The 23099-nt window shown below is 45.8% G+C and overlaps 1 protein-coding gene across 3 annotated transcripts; it reads right to left on the bottom strand.

The window, feature by feature from the left end:
• Positions 1 to 2554: 2554 nt before the first annotated feature.
• Positions 2555 to 22679, bottom strand: LOC112573704. 3 transcript variants are annotated; one of them, XM_025254282.1, is made up of 2 exons: positions 22451 to 22679; positions 2555 to 4802 (listed from the first exon to the last, which is right to left on the bottom strand). In XM_025254282.1, the coding sequence occupies exon 2, from the start codon at positions 4662 to 4664 to the stop codon at positions 3459 to 3461; it is 1206 nt and encodes a 401-aa protein (XP_025110067.1). In that variant the 5' UTR covers positions 4665 to 4802; positions 22451 to 22679; the 3' UTR covers positions 2555 to 3458. The 3 variants fall into 3 exon arrangements, with proteins under 3 accessions (XP_025110067.1, XP_025110068.1, XP_025110069.1); XM_025254283.1 differs by lacking the exon at positions 22451 to 22679 and adding an exon at positions 9584 to 9825; XM_025254284.1 differs by lacking the exon at positions 22451 to 22679 and adding an exon at positions 7007 to 7189.
• Between the last annotated feature and the right edge of the window lie 420 nt (positions 22680 to 23099).

Below are 23099 nucleotides of genomic sequence, written 5' to 3'. Positions count from 1 at the left end.
AACACATTTCAGTTGGTAGAGGTCAATGTATCTTTCAGGCTGGAGATAGCTTTTGTAGGATGCGTACTTCTAATCGAGAACTGTTCTCCAGCTCGGAGTGCCAGTTCTGGGTAAAACTGTCTTCCTGTCGTTGTCGGAATGTACGTATAAGTATTTTAACACTTCCGACACCCTGCTGTAGCCATACCAGTCCAAAACCATTTACACATAGCAATTCGTTCACAAAGTGTGCCCAATTAGTTTAGTTATTTTATTCCTTGTTGCTCCTTTGAGGAGCATAGGGCCGCAACAACACATCGCCAACGGATCCGGTTTCGGGCAGCAACCCTCAGTTGGACCCAGGTGGTTCCGATGTTCTTTGCCTCTCTCTCTCTACTGTTCTTTTCCAAGTCTGCTTAGGTCTCCCAACTCTCCTCTTCCCATGAGGGTTCCAGTCAAGTACCTGCTTGGCAGTGATGTCAGCTGCCCAATTGCACTTTCCTAATTCTTGCATATTATAACTTTTACGTGGTAATCTATCATCTGACATATTAACAGGCCTAAGCCAATATTTGAAACACTTTACTTTGGGTAGTAGACATAGTGGAAATCTACCAAGAACACCATCAGTTATTTTGTTTGGTACATCCGACCCCACACCTCAAAATCTTTTGCAATCAAATAGGTGAACTTTTTGTACCATATTAAAAGCTTGGTAGCCCCAAATTTCAAATCCATTTAGTAAGTTAGGAGCAATCTGCATATCATATATTTTGACAAAGACCTCTCTAGAAATACTGTCACTCAAATTCATCACAAGAGCTGTTTAGTCTTTATCTTTGCTTTAGTTGCTAGGTCAGTTACTGCACTCGTAGGAGAAAGTTTCTTGGTAAAATAAAAGCCCAAATATTTATAAGAGTTGTCGACATCCAATTTATGGTTGACAGTTTAAAGTGAAAGAGAGCAATAAAGAGAGAGATAGTGGAAGAGAGAGTGTGTGTACGAACGTGCGTGCGTGCGTGCGCACGTATTTGCACGTGTATGGGACGGAGTATGCACCTCATGTGCGGGCACAAGAAGAGGAATTTTTGCATTTTAATTCGTGGGTGTACATATAAGTAATGGCGTCTGCCAGTGTGGGTGTGTGTGTGGGTGTGGGTGTGGGTGTGGGTGTGTGTGTGGGTGTGGGTGTGGGTGTGGGTGTGGGTGTGGGTGTGGGTGTGTGTGTGGGTGATTGGTAGTTAAGTGTTGGCCATAATCAAATCATTCTCCTCGTACCACGTCACTTGGCAAATAAATGAATTCTGCCCATTATTTCTTTATTTCTTTTACAACACATACACTTGTTAGACCCACAGCATCTCTCTATCAGTAGCCTGCTGCCAGCGTCCTCTAGTGGCAGATCATCGTTGGTTTCCTCTCCTGCCTGTAGTCGTAACTATTTCTGTGCTCGTTTAGCCTCCACTTCATATTGTTGAGTACGGTATACCGGTATACTTGTGTACTGTACAACCAGTCCTTTCTTAATTTTGTTAATTAGTCCGGAACAGCTAAAGACAAAGAGGCTTTATTCTTGTGACGTCAACGGCGACGGTCACGTGGTGGACTTGCCGACACCAGAGCAAGCGACGTAACTCTTACGATGCTAATGTGATAACGCGGGCGTCGCATGGCCGGAAACTGGCAACAAAGCGCCCTCTGATGGATGTCAGTCAGGCGAAAAGTGCGAGGAAACCCTACTTCCATGGTCCTTGGTCCCCGCCGATCTCATTCCAATTAATTTGTATTTTCAGTCGGTTTCGTCCATGACAGCAAACCTGGACCGGGCGTCGGACCGGATCACTCTGGCGGAGACTCGAGGACAAGGCTCACAGCTCTCTCCACCCCTGCTCCTCCCTGTGCGTGCGCGTGCGCGAGTGTCATGAAACAGAGAGGTGTGTGTGTGTGTTTGTTGCCTGTAGAAGTCCCTGTAGAGTGTGTTATGTGTTGTTTTTGTCTGTCAGCGTGGAAGGAAAATGATGAGTTAACAGAAATCCATGACAACAAAAATTATGGACACGTGTGTGAAATGAAGAGGCTTTATCTGTGTGCGGCACCCGAACTACTGGACACTTAGTAGACTGATAAAAGTGAAGACTCAGATCCGTCATTTTCCTACGACTCTAAGGTCACGGATTTACCTTGACCTTTATAACAGCAAGAGATGTATTTCCCCATGTAAGGAACGACACTCTAAAACCGCTCTTCCGGGTACCTCGAAAGTATCTGATACCGAGAAAGTCTTGGTTGGAAAATGTGAAGAAGTGGACTGGCAATGCCAGGACCTGCTCGCCACCGCTCGAGACAGACCTTCGAGGTTGAGGGTTGTCGGCTGTTGTGTACAACCGATACCCCAGGAAGAGCCCACCTGGTATCCGTCAAGGGATAAAAGAAGGAAGAAAGAACAGTCGGTTGAGGTGAAGAAACAAGCATAGTGTGTATGCGTCAGATACAAGCAAGGTGCAGTAAAACAATACACATTAACCCATAATAAAAATCACATAAATTTATTGTTAAATAAAAATAGCAGAAGCTATTACTTTTCTAAAAAGTCTTTATTTGTGTGCATTAGCTGTTTACACGGGATGTCCACAACAGTTTCTCTCAATGGCAGCATTCCTTCTTCAGCTTTTTAATGTCACGCTTCATCCTCAAGTTCGATCATCCACTTGACATCCACAGACACTGTACTATCTGAGAAATAAGCAGGTGACTGGACCTTCTGCAGGTAATAGTGTGGGAGGCCCCACTCGTAGACTTGCTTGGTTAATTTACACAGTACAGTGATCATGGACATGCAGGTCTTATTTACATGACACTGGACATGAAGACCTGCAATACTTACTGACATAGTGGCACTCATGGTGCACAAACCAAGCATGCACCAGAAAAATGATGCATATAATTATTTTAAAAAAACATTAATTTAAGAGACTACGTTAATGGTTTCTTCAAAAACAGCGCTAGCGGATACTTTCAGAATAGAAATTATTGACATACATCCAGAACACTTTAATAACTCACAGCGAATACATATTTGTGTCAACCCAAGGCCAGGTTTTAATCTAACAGTCTTATAGAAAATTGTGGCAAGAAGGTGTCCAGTCCTCATCAGTATGTACCTTCTGGATTTGAACTGTCACCAAGGGGAAGATCACAAATGTTTTGCTGTCTACGATTCTTCTCGTATATACACTGTGTTGAGCTGCATAAGCAGCTGACAATCAAATGACAATTCTTTAAATGTTTTAATTTAAAATGTGTATTTGCATAAGTAAAGATAAAATTGTTGATGGTACAAGTCATTGTTTTATAAGAGTTTTCGGCATAGCGACATAAATTAAGTCCCCTTGTTTCGAGGCCAACTGCAGTGCAGACATCACGATTCTTAAAGAATCCCGGTCTCTACAAGAATGACACTTGTGACCTCCGTCAACAGTCTAGTTGGGTGAGGGGGGCAGATCGTCGAGACTGGCAGTGTCGGGGGAGAAACTGCCCCTGGAGGACGAGGGCGAGGTCAGTCGGACCATGTCGTGATCGGCGCGACACGCTGACAGTGAGCTGTGCTCACGCACCAGCATGCAGCCCATGGAGCTGTTGTGGAAGATGGTGAGGTGCGAGCAGCGGATGGGAGGCCGGTTCTCCTGCCCCACCCCATCGTGCGGACTGATGCGGGTCTCCGGCGCGTGCAGAAAGCGCGGCCGCTCGTGCAGGCAGACGCGATCCGGGTGGACAACGCGCCGCACGTGAGGGCTGCACAGCTGGGTGGTCTCCAGGTTGTCGAGAGCGCTGATGTCGTCATCCTTCCCACGGCCGTCCGACAGGCGGAGGCATCGCGAACGTTGCGCCTGTGTGACATCGAGACCCAAAGTCGTCGTCGCATCCTCCTGCTCGTGCGCGTGCTCCTCGCCGTTGTCATGGATTTCGGCCTGTGGTGTGGGCTTTGCTTGGTGGCACTGGTAGTCCAGGACGGTGTTGAGAAGGTTGATGTAGCGGATGGCCAGGCGCAGGATTTCATTCTTGCTCAGCTTCTTGTCCGGAGGATGGGTTGGAACCAGTCGCCGCAGCTGGCAGAAGGCGCTGTTGACCTTCTGCTGACGCCAGCGCTCGCGGCTGTTGGTGAACACGCGGCGCGGCTGTCGGTGACGTGACACACCGGACCTCTCGTCCAGCAGCCCCGAGCCAGAGCTACCCAGGTCGCTTTCACTTCGAACCATGGAAAAGTGAGCGCCATGTTGTTGCTGCTTTCGTCGCAGATCCAGCGGCAGACTGCGCATGTCCGGGGAAATGGGCAAGGTCAGGGCAGAAGGTGAAGACATGGGGGTTTGATTGAGTGCGGCAGGGGCGGAGCGCAGAACAACGTTGCGAGGACATGGCGGCATGAGTCTGTAGGGAACGCTGGCAAGGGTAAACAACTCGCACGCCAGTCCCCTCCCACCCCCTTCTCGTGCGCCCTCTTCGTCGCCCATGTCGTCGTCGTCATAATCCACTTCTTCTTCAGCATCCCTGTCGACGTCTGGACTGAAGACGTTATCCTCCATCTCGTCCATGTCAGGGGTCAGGTGCTCGTCCTCCGTGTCTCCCGATGACGTCAGTGACGACACGGGATGAGACCGCGAGATAAGGCTCACGCGAGAGGTCGCCATCTTGCCGAGAAAGCCCAGAAACCGAGCGTCGCAGCAACGTCACCTTCTTCAGTGGTCGGGTTGTCCTCGTCAGGTTAGGAAGTGTTCTCAAGGTAGAGGCAGGACAGTTCAGCGCAGATAACTCGCAGCACAGTCCAACTGCAGACAAAAATATAAAAAAAAATTAAATCAGCAATAAAGAAGTGAGCTGCTTCTTTAAACACACACCCACACAGATTGATTGATTGAACAAAGAGAAAAGAGAATGAAGAGTGACGGACAACTGGACTGGACAAGTGATGTGTAATAAGTCATTTAGCGGAGAAATACAATCCTCAAAGTCGTTTGAACGCTGTTCACGTACACACATAATCCAGGCTGTGAGTGGGTTCTCACAAACCCCGCTTATCAGCCGCCAGGAAACACGAGGAAACATCAAAGGCACCGGAAGGCGGCTGCGAGCGGCGCGTCAAACGTAAAGCAGGATTAGAGTGTTCCGGGTGTCCTGGCTGCCCGGCGATAGGGCCCAGCGCATGGCTCTAAGCTCCTCCTGATTGTATCTGGTCGCTCCGCGTGCTAATCACGGTGGGAAGGCCTTCAGCTCCTCGCTCATAGCTATATTGTCAAGTGAGTGCGAGAAAGCTGCACAAGATGTAATTAAATATGAAATGTCTGAGACGGCAGAAAAACGAGGCACAAGGCTGTATTATGCGACACCTTGTGGTGCATCGGAGAAGCAATACATATTTCACTGTCTGTTGTAGAAGTCACGATTAACAACCCAAACTACAGCGGCAGCAAAACATTTTTTTTTTTTTGGCCTGTCATAAAGGCTCTTTTTCTGCTGATTGCTAACATTTGTTTACTGTTAATTTTTTTTTTAATTGCTCAGCAATTTTCGTTGGCATGCTTGAGCCCGTGCAGTGTAAGCTCGTTAAGAATCAGTCTCCTACTCGTGGCAGCTGGAAGATGGTGTAATGGTGTAATGGTACTGTTTGTACAGGAACGTCCATTACTGGTTAAACAGGACACATACATTGTGAATTAGGAGAAAAAAAACATTTGTTGCTATAAATCTGTAACTGTGTTCTTCTCTAGGAAATTTCTAATTAAAAACATCTATTTACAGACTAAATACAGTTGTTTCGCAATGCTTTTCACAAAAGTAGAGCATTGTTTTTCGCTCAACTATTTACAAACAGGCAGATTGTGGTGACTCAAAGGACAACAGAGGCAGACTGAGAGTACATGTTGCAAAAGGGTTAACATTGTGGTGAAAATTCAGCCGGACCCAGGAGAGCAGGATAATTTTTAAGTAGATAATTTTGTACATCCCGTGAATGATGTTAGAAATATAAAAATTGGCAGTTGGATGATAAAAGGCTCCCACCCCTGCTATATAGTCAGCTGGGGGATGTAGTGACAGCTGGACGAGAGGCAGGCTGGGTGGCAGGATGCTGAGCCTCATCGCTTGATGCTAACATCACGTGTCCGCAGTGTTTATGTTGCTTCCCTCGGTAGTCGTGCAAGAGACAGAACAAAGGACATCCACAGGGAGAACGACCTCTTGACCAAAATGACCCGTGACCGCCGGATATCCGGCTATGCCAGCATCGCACTTCATGGCATGACACTGGCCGTACTCTAGGGTAGAGGTGGCGACTGTGATGACGCACGCACGCGCACAGACACATGTGGGTTCACAGTGAGGAAACTGGGAGTGTGTGAGAAAGTGTGCACGAGATGTTGGGAGAGAGAGAGAAGAAAAGAAGCCAGCTGACGCACGTGCAAATTCCATCAGCTGGAGACACAACTGTCAGCCATGCTGGCCAAGTGGAAAAAACATTGGTGATGACGACGATGAAGAAGATTATAAAGGGGAACACGATAAATAGAACCCAGTATACATCGTGCAAAATAGTATCTAGTATACATCTGCAACAGGCACTTCAAAGGAAAGGTCAGAATAAACAAAATTAAGCGATCAGAAAAAGAACTTTGAATTTGAGAAACATTATGATATATTATGTAAGTAAATTTGACATGTTTATTATACATAAATAATCAAAACTGTCAACAGGAATAAATGATATTGTGTTCTACTCAAGTGGTATTCTGTGTGTAGAAGTAGTTGTCGCATTTTTGAGTTATCACGAAGAATGCAAGTGAGTGGTACAATCCGAAGAACTTAAAGGCTTGCGATGCCAGAAGTGTAAGAGATGAAGTATATGAGAGAGTGGGCCAGCCTGTAACAGCGGACCAACCTGTAAGAAAATAGATTAGCCTGTAAGAGAGTAGACCAGGGTGTAAGAGAGTAGACTAAGGTGTAAGAGAGGATCACCAGCCTGTCAGAGTGGACCAACCTGTATGAGTGGACCAGCCTGTGGTGATGGAGCCTGGCCACTCGTGCCTTGTATCAGCAGCCATAGTTCAAGTGGATAGGGAGCAGACATCAAGCTACAGACAACTCCTGTCATCACGCTACAGACAACTCCTGTCATCAGCAACGACGGGGGCGCTACATCCCCAAGACGATTGCAGAAACATTTTGGTTTCTCCGTGACGTGGCTGCGATAACCAGAAAAACGGCCTTTTGTGAGCGCGCCGGCGCGTGCGTGTCGGATGACGCTGATAACGTCACTTCCATTGGTATTCCCCACCCTTCACCCCACCCTTCACTACCCTCCTGATATCAGGGTACGCTCCAGGCTTCTAATATACGAAGCGCGAAATTCGCTGCCTTATGGGATGTGCGTCTACAGTCTTAAGAAAAACGTCAGCAACTGTCACCAGCGACGTCAGGTGGCGTCGGGTCACGAGCACGTGCACAGATACAGATGTCGTCTGCCGGGAGACGTCACGTGCTCAACGTGAAACTACGTGATCAGGACGCGTGGCGGTGGTGTGGGAGGGGATGGTGGGGTGGCAGGCGGGGTGTGCTAGTCACTTGTTGGAACTGACCTCTGGAAGGTGTTGGAAAAATTTCCGTCTAGATAAAAATGTAGCCGACGACAGTTGTGGTGGTGGATGTGATGGTGTTATCGTGCCTTCAGAACCCGACCAGGTTAGTGTGCGTGCAGCTCAGCATCTCTGAGAGTCCTGCTTACCAGTGACGTCACAGTGCTGCATTGTTTCCAAAATAAATAGTTGACGTCACTTTGGTTGACAGAAGCCCACCTGCCATTCCTGCCGAGTGCAGTTGGCCAGGAACTGGAGAATATGGCAAGTTTAAAAATCCTTGTTTCTTTCTTCTTTTTTTTTTTTTTTTTTTTTTAATCTCTAACAATATTACAGTCAAATTGTCTAAAAACCTGTTAATATTGTAATAGTCTAAAAATCTGTCCTGATTATTGACGCTCTCATATTCGCGTCCTACAAGGAAAGAACATTTATTATACTGTGCGTCAACTCCATGGATCGGAAACTGTAGCAACAAGTATCAGGTCCATCATAGATGTCGCTGCCTCTCAGTATGGAAAGACACAAACACTACATAAGAGCGCGCTCAAGGGGAGGGAAGTACAGAAACTACAATAGTAAAGTGGGAGGAAGGGACGGAAGGAGAAACACTCGCTCACAGAGACGAAAGTCCTACACACTTACACCCAACACACAAACAAACAGACAGAGATATGCACGAACACAAACGCACTGCGCACCAAAGTTATCTGGATGTTTACAGTGAAAAAAATATTTCTAAATTAAAAAAAAAAAATTTCATTACCCTTAACAATGATGGTTTGTAAGAAACTAAGGACTCGCATCTGATGTCGGCAGTTTCCGCCAGTGATATAAGTGAAATGCAACAAAACGACAACAGCCCACCCTACCCCTCCATCCCTTAAGGAAAAAAATTAAACGAAACTGAAAGAGCGATAAGCTGACGATGCAGAGATGAAGATAAGTGGTTTTGCAGACAGCGAACTCGGAGGCACTAGCGATGAGGGCGTTGTTGACAAACCACGGTGAAGATCAACAACCGATAATCTGTCTGGCCGCCCCGCGAGTTGATAGCAGCAGGATACAGCACGCTTCCAGCCGCACACAACTATGTGTATACCCATACTTTTAGGTTTAGGTTCAAAGTTGTTAAAGCTCTGAAGGTTTTTTTAAAATAAAAAACTGTATCCACACATATGCAGAATGCGGTAGATAAAACAATTTTTCCTGCAGAGACCAGTTTTGAACCCAAGACAACACAAAAATATATTTATTCATTAAGAACTGCGCAGACTGAATGTTTAGCGAAGAAGTTTGGCTAAGAAGTGGTGTCAATAAACAAGAGATTAAAGAGATTTATATTCACCAGAAGGCAATGTGAAGACAAAATATATTACAGAGAAACGGTAGAGAAGACGAAGAAGAAAATGAAAGGAACAGTGTCCACGTGAGAAATATAAGAAAAGTGACTTCCAGAATGGAAACTATGACAATACATGTTGCACACAGGTCTGTCTGGTCGTGTGACACGAGCAGTGTGGACAACACAAGAGGACGCTGGTCACCACCACGACCACGACAACCACCACCACCTCCTCTGGCGTCGTAAGGGGACAGAGCGCGTGCAAGCCTTGTTCTATCATTTCCTTTTATGGACGCTCCCCTCGTCTCTGGGAATTCCGCCTGTGCCATTGCTGACTAAAGTGTTGACACCGGGAGGTGATGAAGTCATGCACCTCTGATAAGCGAGACTTTCTATTTACTTTTCTGTCTCTTTCTCTGCTTCCTGTCAGCGTGGTATACAAACACATTTATATATATGATACATACACGTGTGCGCAAACATACACGAATGCACACACATATACAAACTCACAATATAAACCTAACACAACCTTGACATCTCCACAGGGGAGAAAAGAAGAAGAAGAAGAAGAAGAAGAGCAATGAGGTGGTGGTTGAAAACTAGTCAAATTCTCCGAGAAGTAAGCGCAATATACCTGAGTCTTGAAGTCGTTAGCAAGTTTCGTGAACATACGAAGCATTCGAGGGCGGAGAACCTTACAAAGTCTGTGACGGTTTCCTGACGTCCAGTCCTGCGGTTTGACGGTCTGTTGACGTCCAGCCAGCGGTTCCGGAGTGCAAGGTGAACAGCGCGTGGTGGCCGTATTTATACGCCCGGGCGCATTCCAGAGCCACACCATCGCCATCATCATCAATTCCTTGTGTCGAGTGCAGTCTCAAGCACCTAGGAGCACCCCACCCCTCTTTTCACCGTCTGTCCCTCCTGCTCTCCTAACATTTTTTTTTTTTACACGCACCACTTCTTGCTTATCTCCCGTGATCGAGCCTTGACGAGTCGCCACTGTTCTCTCCCTGAGTGGCAAACATGTCGCTGGATTTCTGGGGGGACAGAAGTAACTGTTTTCTGCTGTCGGCACTCACAACCCCTTTTGCGGCGACACCGACAAGTGGGCAGCCGTCATCTCTTTCCACCACGTGTGTTCGAGCCTCAAGTGCACGTGCGAGGCAGGTTAAGTGTGTCATAAGGGCACAGATGGCGGCTACGTTTGAATGTTCAAACAATTTAACTGTGAACAGAATTCGAGGTTCAGGTATACATGTAGGATGTATACATGATCACAGATGGAGCGATCCAGTTTTTTTTTTCTCGCGGCACACTAATGCTCCCAGTCTCAACAAAAAGGTCAGAGGTCACTTCCAGTCTGTGGTCACCTTAGAAAGAAATTTTTCTCCCTTTATTTAAATTTAGATCAGAAATGTATATATTTTTTTCTCCGGGAGAAAGAATTGAACAATGTAGTCAATGATTGTCGAAGAAAATTATCAAAATGTTCAGGCAATAACTGTACACGTACACGGAAGATGTTGAGGAATGATATAATTATAAAAATATATTTTGTAGGTGTGTTTTGTAAATATACACGTATCCCGTGCTCGTCACTCTCTGTCTTGTCAGCTTTGACTCACTTTCAGGTCTCCGTTCAGAAGGAACGGGTTCATTGTGAAATTTAAAACTCCACTTTCCCCTGTTTTTCAAAGCAAAATATTTTCGCGCTTAGGGTTTGAATCCGTACAAGAAAAAAATCTGAAATCACTTCGATGTGATGAAAGGTGTGGTCAGATGGTCAGATGGACGTCGGCGACAGCAATCTATTTTAATAAATCTGAAATCACTGTGATATGGTGACAGGTGTGGTCAGAGGGTCAGATGGCGACAACAATCTATTCTAACAATCAAGTGGCGGTTGACAAGTAGTGAGTCGACTCACAGTCGATTGTTTGTGAGGTGGACTAGTAGCTCCAGTTTTAGGAGGCCAGCGTGTTGGTGTGAGTATGAGTGTTGCTGTCTGCTGCTGTGGCCGCCATCAGACCTAAGTGTGTGTCTGTGCTCCATGTCTGCTGGAATGTGGCCTTGACCTCAGTAGCACCAGCCGCGTTCCTCTTGGTGTCGTCTGGTGTGATTCTCGACTGCCGCGCGATCCTTCCAGTCTAATCGGTGTCTCAACATTTTTCTCTGTATATCAAGTGCTTAATTTATGAGCGCATTATTATTCTGTATTATTAATAATAATATATTATTCTGTAGATTGACAGCGTTGTATCTGTCAGTGCAGAACTTTAAAAGGAAGGAAGGACGGTCCAGCGGGTTGGTTGAATCAGTCGCCTTCACGTGAAAACGAATTTCTAGTGTGCAGGGAGAAGAAACAATAAATCCAATTTTCAGATATCAAGAAATTATCAATGCTTGGATATAAATAAAAACGGGGAAAACAATGGAAATATTCTTTTTGGAAATGGTAGGCTGCCTACCGGTGGGAACCGGTTATTTTGTAGGTTTTTTTATTTTCATCCACTAACGAAGACGTGAACAACAAACTTTCTCTCTTGAGAAATAGGTCTGAGAAAAAGGGACAACTTTAAAAACACTTGGTGCCCAGAGATAACAGTGGTGCAATGTGATAAGAGCGATAACTTGATCTGTCCTCGTTCTGTAAGAGGTGTCTACAGCGCTGCACTGCATGGCATGGGTAGGGTCAGAGGTCGCCCAGAATGCACGAGTCATGTTTCAGACGAACAAAGGAGTTGGCGCCACTGTCCAGTGCACATCATGTTTTAATTCAACTGTGACATCACTTTTTACGGGTGTTACGTCACGTTACTGTGTCCAATTGTCCAGTCCACTGCTGGTCACTAGAATGCGCCCCGCTGTCCAGTAGTCCGTAACCACTATAGTGCGTCACTGTCCAGAAGTACGTAACCACTATAGTGCGTCACTGTCCACTGACCATGGACGGTCCTTTGTTACTAACTGCTTGCAGTTAGCTGTAACCAAACGACTTAACTCCGATGATTATTTGTGTATTTGTAAGTATTTGTAATACTATGTAAGTATTATTTATATAGCAGTGGCTTTGAGAAAAAAGCTCACCCATCATTGCTAACTTTAAGACAAGCACAGTTTTATTTTTATTGATAGTTAACATACGAAAATAAAATAAATATAGAATATAATTAAAGAATCCACACGAAGGTGATAGCACGAACCCACATGACCCCTTACGCTTGACCCAAACAGCTTTATGTCAGTCAGTCGAGGTCGTATTCAAACCAAAAAGCGGCAGCAGGTGGGTGGTAAGATCACGAACTAATATCCCTGGACTGCTGATAGACGAGTTTTTCTTTTAACTGCTAAAACGAGGCATTAGACGTCATAGCTTCCGGTTTATTCACATTCTTTGTTACGACTCGCCGAGACTAACAGCGGATCACATTGCAAGAGGCCAAGAGTCAGTCTCGGCATACAGACATCAGTCCATCAATACACGTCAATGGTGTGACTATGGTCACCGTCAGATGTCGCTAACAACAAAGCTCTGTCTATCATCAAAGGTCAAAGAGGGTCAACAAGATGTCGACTACCTTCTGCACTCTGTCGTTTGGGAAACTCCTGATATATCCCTCATCTATATTTGGAAGGCACACTGGCAGACCTGAAAGAATAGCGCATCGAGTTGCACTGGACGGTGACGCAAGCCGTGCAACAACATCCGGGCATCTTGGGCGTCGCATGGTTGCAGCAATGGCTAGCCGAAACCACTTGCAAGGTCAACGATCTTCGGTGGGGACGGGGGCTATCACTCGTCACATCTGGCGCGCGAACAATTCGAAAAATGTGGAGAGGAGACATCATCATCAGCAGCAGACGACGACAGTAGATGGCAGCAGCAGCAGAAGAGGGACGCGAGGCGATGCCTGGCCTCTCAGCTGCTGCCACTTGAATGGCGATTCCCTTGCCTTCAGCTTGTTGTGTTTTCGTGTCGCCGGCTACTGGACCTTGGGGCCCCGACGAGGGCCTATCTGCTTGGGCCAGCGGTCACAATAAGCGTTATCTGCTGCTAACATCACCCTCACACCATGCGGCAGAGCGTATTATCGCCTCTGGCATCCACTGTTCTACACTCTGGTCTGAGTGGGGGCGGGGGCTGCCTCAAGTGTTGTTGTGGACTGCAACTCAAGTGCGTGCAGCACGTGGACTGGCCGCGTCCCTCCGTACCGAGGCCTCTTGTCACAGGGCAGCTAGTGCGGACACGGCCGCCACATTCCTTTGTTCTCAGCTGGTGTCAATAAATACATTCTTTTGTGTTCAGGTATGTCGATAGACCTTTACAATTTCCTTTGAAGCTCAAACATTATAAACAATGAGGCGTTCAGATGCTAGACCTCATCGCTCCAATGTTTGGTTGTTCTAATACCGGCAGTCCTTTATTCCCGACTGTTTTAAAAAGTTACAACATTTTTTTCCAGCTGTTGTAATTAACTGATTTTCTTTAATTTTTGGTGTTGTAGGCAGTTACAAAACTAATTTATCACAATTTTTTCTCGTCCGCTGTTGGATTTCAAGCTGAAGCACAAAGGCCTATGAAGGATCTCTGGTAGGACGATTTCTCGTCTGGAATGTGTTCAGAGGATCTCTGGTGTGGACAGGTGTTCAGAGAATCCCTGGTAAAGGGGGAGGCGCTCAGAGGATCTCTGAGCAAGGGATGTGAGCAGAAGAACTCAGCTCTCAAGGGATGCGTGACCCTTGACCTCCCAGACCAACAGCCGAGTGGCTTCAGGAGACTTTGTTGACTAAAGTTGCGGCAGGAGGAATCACTCGCTGCATGTCTCCTCCAAACCAAAACTACAGTCAGACCAGTGGAACTGTCCCCGCCCCTGCCTACCCGTCATGTCACATGTGGATACGGAGGAGGTGTTGGTAGGGAGGGAAGGATGGAGAGAGGTGGAGTGCCTCGTGGACTTTGTGCATTGTTTCTAAAGATAGATGGCGCTGTTTACCCCCCTCGCTCCGCGCGCCACCAGCCATGTCCTGCTATTTTTCTTGGCGTGGCTCTCTGCCGGCTGCATAGTCTTCCCTCGCACAGGCGGCGAGTTGTGATGAAATCTGGAGTCCGCGACATCCCCGCCACCAACAAACTCTTCTTATTCCAGCCACCTCCTGTTTTACAAATTTAAACTTTTTTCTATGCAGATCAGATAGAGCTGAACCTTCCTGCAAGCGGAAACTGGAGCAATCGCAGCGATCTAGAACTCTTCTTAATCTGAGGAGCGGGGAGTAGATGTAGGTGTCGCCAGTGTCTCCAGTGTCGGTAAACACTGGCGTCGGGTTGTGGCGAATAAACAGTCGTGTTGGTTCGTCAGCCACCCTGGCTCGTGCCGTCCACCCCTCTGTGGAGTATCTGTGTGGCCCCGGACTCGTAAGTCTGCAAGTTGCAAACAAAAGGCAGGCACTGGAAGACACGTGCAAGATGGAACAACAAAAACGGCTTTCTGCTTCCTTCTTCTTCTCGAGCCTTGAGTTTTTCGTTCTTGCCTTATCGCAAAGACTTCTTGTGTTCATCGCTTACAGAAATCCAACGATGCTATCGTCTTGTTAACAGCTGTGCTCCACTTGCTAACGAGTGGTGTCCGTCTCTCTAACTCCCTGTGTTTGTCGTACTAACCATCTGTGTTAGTCTTGTTAACCATCAATGTTCGATTTGTTAACGAAAAATGTTTGTCTTGACAATGTTCGACTTTTATCACCTCACCAAGACATGGTCTTCTGCCCCCTCTCTCTCCCACACACCATCCCCCCCTGGATCTCAGCTTCCTATGTATTGATGTCTCGATGAAACGCGAAAAAACAAGACTAACTGGCAAGATAAACATCAGACCAGAAAAATAAAAATCAACTTCATTTAAATCCTTAAATTAAATTAAAAGGAAACCATGACAGCAGCAGTCATAGTTTTACGCCGATGTCCATTAAATGGAGCCCATTAAGTTTTGACAAAATATCCCCGATGCTGGTGTCAGCAATGAGAGTTTGCAGATAAGCCGATCGTGCAGACAAGACAAGTATTCCACCAAGACTGAGACCAGGAAAGAATAATAAGAGTCAATAAGCTCCCACACGACCACAGCAACTTCAATGACACGCCGGAACACAGGGCTTAACCTCTCTCAGTTCCTGAAGCACATCGAGGGTCAGGCCTCCTCAGGTCGCATCACAGACCATCTGTATCCGGACTGAACGAGGTCTCAGCTCAGTCTGGAAACGAATTTCATTTACTTGAAGTAGCTTTCTTCAAAATTATTTTCCTCAAGTGGTTTCGTCGTTTATCATTTCACAGCCACAACATAGTGAAGGTGAAGGATGGCCACAATGAGGAATCTTTACCTTGAATTTTTTTTATTTATAAAACGCTTTTCCCCGCCATTAAAGGTGGGCTCAAAGTGCTTTACTAAAAACAAAAACACACAAATATAATAATAATGGATTCTGGTCTCTAAAACAATCAGTGAAAAATAGCTGAATTCTAACAATGAGATTATCAGGTTAGTTATACAATAACTAGCAATAGCCAGATGCTGTTCAAGAATTTCGGGACGGAAATACCGGAGGCAACCATCAGCGCTATCCTCCTACCACTGTAGACAGAGAGAGTTGTGGAGGTCAGTGAGACACCTGTCCACTAGGTGATATCAAAACATGACAAGCCTTCACACTCCTATGTAACACCTTTGCCATAACAGGCATCACATCACTACCCAGGGTAATGTGGGAGGACAGTCTCATGTTGTATACAGCTGCAGAAGAGACAAAAACCACAGACCTGGTCCCCTCCAGCCAGTTAGGCTAACGGACATCAACCTCTTCCAAGAGAGCAAACATCGAGACGAAATTTCCGGAAAAAAGTCATTGATCTTGATGTCCGCTTTTCGTTGTGTTTGGGAAGGGGGCATGCCCGGCCTGTCACGTGACCGAGACCTATCGGATAGTGGGCACTTGAGATGTGTCCGGAGTTGAAGTTTGTTGACAAACTAGTGGCGAGGTCTGCCGACCTTTACAACACTACCGGTACGACCTCCTGTACACCGCTGGCCACTCAACTTTAGTAACTCATTAGTACACACCAATGGCTGGCTACGAGGCTACATGTTTGAAACTACAAGAGACCAATGTTCAAACATTACCGGCATTCCAGCACGACCGATATTCCAACACCAGGGCACACATTGTAAAAATGTCTGTAAACTGCTAACTTCTGATATATTAATGTCGGTATGATGAGCACTTAAATGTATTTATGTGTTTGTGGATGAAAACTGTTTTACACTTGTAGCACTCTCGTAGTGTACACAGTTCAGCTAATATCGCAGTCACGGCTGTTTGAAGAGCGAAGGGAGGAAAAGACGAGAAGACACCTTCAGACCCAGGCGTCACCTACCCGTACACCCGTCATTGCCGCCTCCACTCACCCCTTAAACACTAAAAACAACCGCAGCGACGGGATTCAGTTTAATGACTCGTTAATTGTAGTCAGCAGCAACTCTATTACCGTGACTAATTACCCATAGCCAGGAGTTCATTATCCTACGTCAGCACTATGTTTACCGTTGTGATTAATTACTGTCGTCAGCAGGGGTGGGGGGCTAACGACTGTTTTTGTAATGAAGGTGCAGCAAAGCACACACATGCACACACGGAAGCTGCAGCAGTGGCTGATAGGGAAGGGAGGGAGTAGTGCGCGTGCGTCAACAGCCCGTCACGTGTGATGGTGGCGCCACTTGTTTTTCTACGCTTGCCCAACCCTTTACCCCACCGCTCACCTTTAATGTCAACTTTTTATTGAGGGTGCGATGCACCACGAAATCTTCAGAGAGGCTGCATAAACAGGTTACACGGTTACACCCTTTGTTTCAATCACCTCTCCCGCCCCTGTAGACAGGCTCGCTGTCACGTGAGGTCACGTAGAGCACGCGCACACACACGCACATACAAGTTTGAATGAGTGGTTTGGCAGTGAACACAGCCCCTGATGAAAGCGAAACACTTTAATTGAAAGTTTTTGGATTCAGATACCCGGGGAAGCAGAACTGCGAATTATGGTAATGCCTATCGTTGTTAATCACCATGGTAACCAGATTAACCTCAAATCGTTATTTTTGACGACAAGCTGTGTCTGAGTGCTGCTGTTTGTTACTTGTACCATAGTTATCGCTAGAGTTATCACTAGAGTTGACAAATAGTTGGGGAAATGATTTCGTCAGAGTCCAGGCAAAACTCCAATGAAGGTGAGTGCACTGTCGGCTGTCAGAAGGTCGACAGGTGAATGTTACATCACATCATCTTCACACATTGTGTTGTCTCCGTCGTCGCCACACTGCGGGCCGAAGGGTACAGAGATCGGGTGGCACGCGTCCAAGTCTGATGCTGGCAAGATGGCAAGATGGCAAGAGATAACAGTTGTGATACTTGACACAGTCTGCACAAAGACTCGCCTTGTTGCAAGCCCGAGCTTCTACATGCGCTCATATCAAAGATACGTGAAACGGGATGACTTTGATGATAAGGGGAGTGTTCAAGGAAATGTCAACGTTTTGTGGAGACTGCTATCTCCTCCGCCGGGGGGGCAGTGCTCAGCCACGGGGCGCGTGTCTTAATGTACTAATAAATAGCTATCAGCGTTCTGTAAAACCCTCGCCATAATCTACCTTAAGCGGCTCCCATCTTGCGGAACTTGCATCTTAGCGATGAGATGATGTTCACGAAGAGGTCTATCACGGTTTCCTCATTTTCCTAGCAAAGCACTGTGAGAGGTGGCGCCATCTGGGATCACAAAAGTCTACCCGCTTCACGTCTTGCGTCACTGCCGCTCCACGCAGACGCCGCGAGTTTATTACCGGCATGCAGCGCGGGGCGGAACTAAGGTAGACATCTCAGGCCATGGCTGCCGGTCCCAACAGAGCGGCCATTGTCTCTCATTCTCATTTTGGGACTGCGCTCAATCTTTTTATCGGAAGAGTGAAGGTAATCTCAAAGGCATGACTCAGATGAGCCTGGCGATATGGGTGTCTCTGTCGCCAACTCACTTTCCGCGTCTGGGGGAACATGCGCGCGAGGCGACATTCCCTGTGACCCGGGAAAGTCTTGGGAATCTCACTTGCCAACTTGGCAAGTTGTAGAGGGTCTGGAGGGAATTAAGTACACATTACTTCTAAGACGAAAATGTGATATTCCAATTCCCTTGTTGATAAGAGGGGCACTGACAACCAACAGCCAATGGACAGCATGGTGGTCAGTGAACAACGCTCACAACGAGTTTTTCTTAATGATTAAAGCCTGGCATTCTCGTAGTCACAAGCTGTTGTATGAACAATTGTTTGTTATATTGAAAACATTAGAGTATATTAGACTGATATAAATCAGTGAGTATCCAGGCAGGCGCCAACTCGTAGCCTCATTCTGTTTAGATGAGCGGAGATCCGAATCACCCTGATATCATCTGTGAGATATGGTAATGTTGCATGGTGTAGGATGTATGTAAGATGTATGTACGAATTGCTGTAAAGGAGGTAAACTGGCTTTAGATACTACACTTGCAGTGACTACATGACCTACTAAACCTGCTCGTCCTTAGAAACAAACTTTTATGTACTGCAAGTTCGAACAAACCTTTATAAACGGCAAGTGCGAACGAATGTTTGTGTGAAATGTATGACTAAATGCTCTCAAAACACCAGACTGGTGCTCAAGACGAGGTGCAGGGTGTTTTTACTAGCGTTGGTAATCGAGAAAAACGTTTCAAAACATATCTTGATTAACACTGTCCTTCGCTCCCTAAACACCCGGGGTAATCAGAACCTCCCGCCACGAAACTGGGTGGACTTATCTTGTGTCTACCTTCCCAGCGGCTGCTGCCACCACAACCACTACACCACTACCACTATGCTACTACAGGAAGATAAAATAAACTTCAGCATCGGTATTTCACCTCATGTCTCATTTTTGTACCCTAGAAAATATTTACTCTTCCATCTTTGAAAGGTGAGTGCTGTCAGGTGAATTGTGATGTACACAGGTGCTACACAGGTGCTACCAACAGGTAAATGGTGGAAGAGCTCGCAAGGTGGCCAAAACTGAATATTTCACGAATAAGCGCTAAAGAGGACAGAAAAGGGATGAAACTAAATAATGATGTGATAAGATGATGCTGACCCACGATGTCAACACGGCTTGAGAAAGGAAAGCTGTTTCCTGGCCAGACTTAGAGATGAGGGGATGTAAATATGGGTGTGAGATGACAAGGGTAGCTAGATGCGGGTATTAGACGATAAAGAGATGATGCAGACGCTGACGATGTTAGTGTCTTGTTTACTAGTCGAGGTCAGAGTTCATTTTCAGGGCAGCAAACATTTACTGTCTGAAGTGTCAAGCACACCGAGCATGGTTTGATTATGAATGTTTTCAAAAGCGAGAAAAACTGAAAAAATGGAGTGATTCCTGACAGGCTGCTTCGCTAAATTTTGCTTTAAAAAAGTGTGAAGTTTAGAACATAAGGGAAAAAATCACACCCCTAACCCCACAATAAATTAATTTCGCCGCGGAGAAACTGTTCCCAGTGTCAAGGCAGTATTAGTCAAAACCGTTAATGACAGAGAGTAGGTGGAATACACCACGTGACGGACAAGAGGGAAATATTTCAGATAACGGAAATGAGGAGGGCTGAGATAGATATAATAATATATACTACGTGAGCGTACATAAAGTAGATATATAAAAATATAACATGTGCGAGCATACGTAAGGTAAAGACAGAATAATATCCTATATTATTATATTAAAAACATTGGAGTGTATTAGACTGATATCACTCAGAACCTTCCGCGTACATAACGCAGAGACATAATAATATATATACTAGGTGAGGTTATACATAAAACAGACATAATAATACATACTAGGTGAGGTGATACATAAGGCAGATATATAATAATATATACTAGGTGAACTTAAGCACTAGTGTCGTTGATTGGCTGTCATCTTTAAACTCCTCACCTAAGGTAAAGTTCGTCCCCTAACCTTTCAGTCGTCTGGGGAAGTGGGGTGGAGATGTTAAAGACCATATTTTTTCCTGGCATTTTGTACCCGTCCCCTTCTTCTCTCCGTTTCGCTGCTTTACCTTTTTACAAACATCTTTGAAGTCGGGTACCCGATCTCGACAGCTGCACGGGTATTGAACTCAGATTTCTTGTACCTTGGGTATGCTCTTTGATTTCTCAGCATCGCACAGAAAGCCTTTTCCTTTATTTTCCACCCTGGAGCTACCTCGCGAGTTATAGTTAGTACCGGATTTTTCTTAGTTAAGAATAAACTGGGATCGACGATAACTGCTGATCCTGCTGGACCAGGTTCTGACCGGAAAATATTTCTCAGTAAATACAGGGGTGTACAAAATCTACACCTTTCCGAACTTCGTAAACAGGTGTATGTGGTCTTCTTTCAAACGGATATACTTGAGCTCATAAAACATAGATATCTAACATCGTAAAGCAGGTATATCTGATCTCACTAAAAAAATATGTATATCCCATTAAAAACAGCAAGCAGAAGCTGGCAAGGCATGAGATCATCTAACAACAGCCGTTGTTGTGCCGCCCGCGAGGGTCTCAGTCATCAGGTTTGTTTTTCTTTTTGCATCTCCGTCTTGTTTTTGTCGGAAGATTTATCTGAGTATATGTTGCGCTCGCGCGCGCGCGTGTGTCGTTGTACGTGTGTGTGTGCGAGAGAGTGAGATGAGAAAAGGAGGGTAGAGTGGTGAAGGGGCTGGGGAGGACGAGAGGGGGGTAGTGGGCGGAGGGCGGGATGTTGAGAGGCGAAGTATTAGCAATCTATCAAAGTGTAACGAAAACTGCGAGCAATCGTGCATCTACCAACATCTGACACCCTCCCCATCATCCCCGAGTTATCTCTCCTGCGTTATCAACTTTGTACAAACCAGGAGACTGCACATACCCAGTTACCTACTGGCTCCTACACCTACATACACCTACTGGATGAGACACAAGATAAGGGACATCGACATTACAATCCGTTGATCCCTCATTTGAACGGACAGACGCCTTAACTTCGTTCTGCCACACACCTTAATATTGATAATTAATATATTACATAAGGCATGAAGGATGTCATTATTTCACTAAAACACAGACAACACAAATAGACATAATTTCAAAACCTTCGTTAATTTATAATAAAAAATTTTTGTACAAAGAAAGTAGCAATCTTTGACCTCAAATATTCAGTTATTTAAGTAAATATATGTGGGATATTTATATATGTGTGTTTGTATGTATTAGCATGCAGCCCCAGATATCATAAATATGTACATAAGTGAACTGTGGATTTCAAATGTCTATGTACAGCCCTGAAATGTGACGTTTACAGACTGCGTCACTGATTCCCAAGTTAAGGTGTATACATATCAATATATAGATATGTCTATGAATAATTATACAAAACTTATTGCCATTAATGAGATACTTGTACACACATTATAGCAAATGTCACTTTTGTAAAATAGCGCCGCCTATCAACACATATTTCACATCCTTTGTCGGCGTTGTTATTTGTGGGTATAGTTCCGGGAGCTCAATGTTTATACATACAGCTGCAGAAAAAATCCCGTGTTTATACATACAGCTACAGAAAAATGCCGCTTCTGACAGACAGCAGAAAGTTCAACACTTGGACGTACAACGTGCAGCCTGTTGCGTCAGCACGCGGGTGAGCAACGCCTGACGGAGTAAAATTCCTGAGAGTTCGCCGAGTGAGCGAGCGGCACGTAGCGGGTTGTTGTTGTTTTTTACTCTCAGAAACAACATCGTCACTTGCTCGACTTGAGCGAAGCCGAAATTATATTAAGAAGGAATTGGACGAATAGCTGACATTGATATACAGCACTGTATGAAGGTAGTCTGGCAAGTGTCGGGTGGAATGTCTTCACTAACATCGGACGGAATCATTGTGCGTTACGAGTCGCTTCATTGACCTCTGTGTACTTGGCGCGTGCCTGACACCACAGGCAAAAAGTTAAATAATGATCACGATTGTTTAAAACTAACCTTCGATAAATTGTAGCAAATGTCACTTTTCCGGTGCATATGATAAACCATGGAGTTCTTGGAGGGAGAGACAAGCCATGATGCGCACTTTGTCTTAATGGTCACATCGCTTGTACAGCTTGTAAACTGAGTTTATCAACTTACACGGTTACAAAATAAGATAAACTCCTAATGCCACACACATACACTATTTACAATTAAGTGTAGAAATTTCCAAGATGCTGGAGCTAAAGATGAAGATATTTTGGAAAAGGAAACGCATTAAATACGAAATAGCAAATAACAGTCAACATGAACGGACAAACAGATTAGACATGAAAACAAAATATAGAGACAGATAAAAGACAGATAACCAGTATTAGGGTAAAAATTAAATCTTTCCTTCACTTCCTTACCTTTTTCCGGACTCGGTTGATTGCGATATGTTCAGCAAGTCGCTGAGGCTGGGGCTGACAGGACTTGTGGACTGTGGCGTCTGTTGGAACCGACAGTCGTCTGCTGCCAGGCCGGCTAGAGGCGTGTGGAGGTGGGTGTGTGTGAGATGGAAGGACAGACGGCACGGGCCCCAAGAGGCGTGTGGAGGTGGGTGTGTGTGAGATGGCAGGACAGACGGCACGGGCTTGGAGCGGAAGATTGGCGGAAGTGCCGCGCGGCGCGTTGTGGCAGCAGACGTCACTCTTGTGAAGTTCGATGCCGACAAAGCATCCGTCAGTCACCCGCCGGCAGCCAATAGCAGGGGCGGCCTTTCAAAGGAATCGTAGTTGGGCCGAGCGAACAGGATTTTCAGCCCTGTTTTGAATAATTTTTGCAGGCATTCTCTTTGCGCCGTGTGGCACGATTGGGTCCCCCGTCACAGCCCCCTTAGTCCTGCTGCATCCTTCGATTTGACACCTCCACCTCCACCCTCCTCCACTTCCCATCCCACTCGCCCCTTGATCCCATCCGCAGCGGTGGAGCTTGCTCGGTACTCGGTGGTCTTCATGGTGACACTGGAACTGTAGTAGACAGACCTCGGTGGTGTGCTTTGTGATGCTGGAGTCTATA

This window comes from Pomacea canaliculata, linkage group LG10, assembly GCF_003073045.1.
Source record: "Pomacea canaliculata isolate SZHN2017 linkage group LG10, ASM307304v1, whole genome shotgun sequence".
Classification (NCBI taxonomy): domain Eukaryota; kingdom Metazoa; phylum Mollusca; class Gastropoda; order Architaenioglossa; family Ampullariidae; genus Pomacea; species Pomacea canaliculata.
The sequence above is the reverse complement of the archived record's forward strand: the minus strand, read 5'-3'. Positions and strand labels throughout refer to the sequence as shown.

Bases quoted from the DNA above. Each gene is read 5' to 3' on its own strand.
- LOC112573704 (XM_025254282.1), bottom strand. From the start codon at position 4,664: ATGGCGACCTCTCGCGTGAGCCTTATCTCGCGGTCTCATCCCGTGTCG.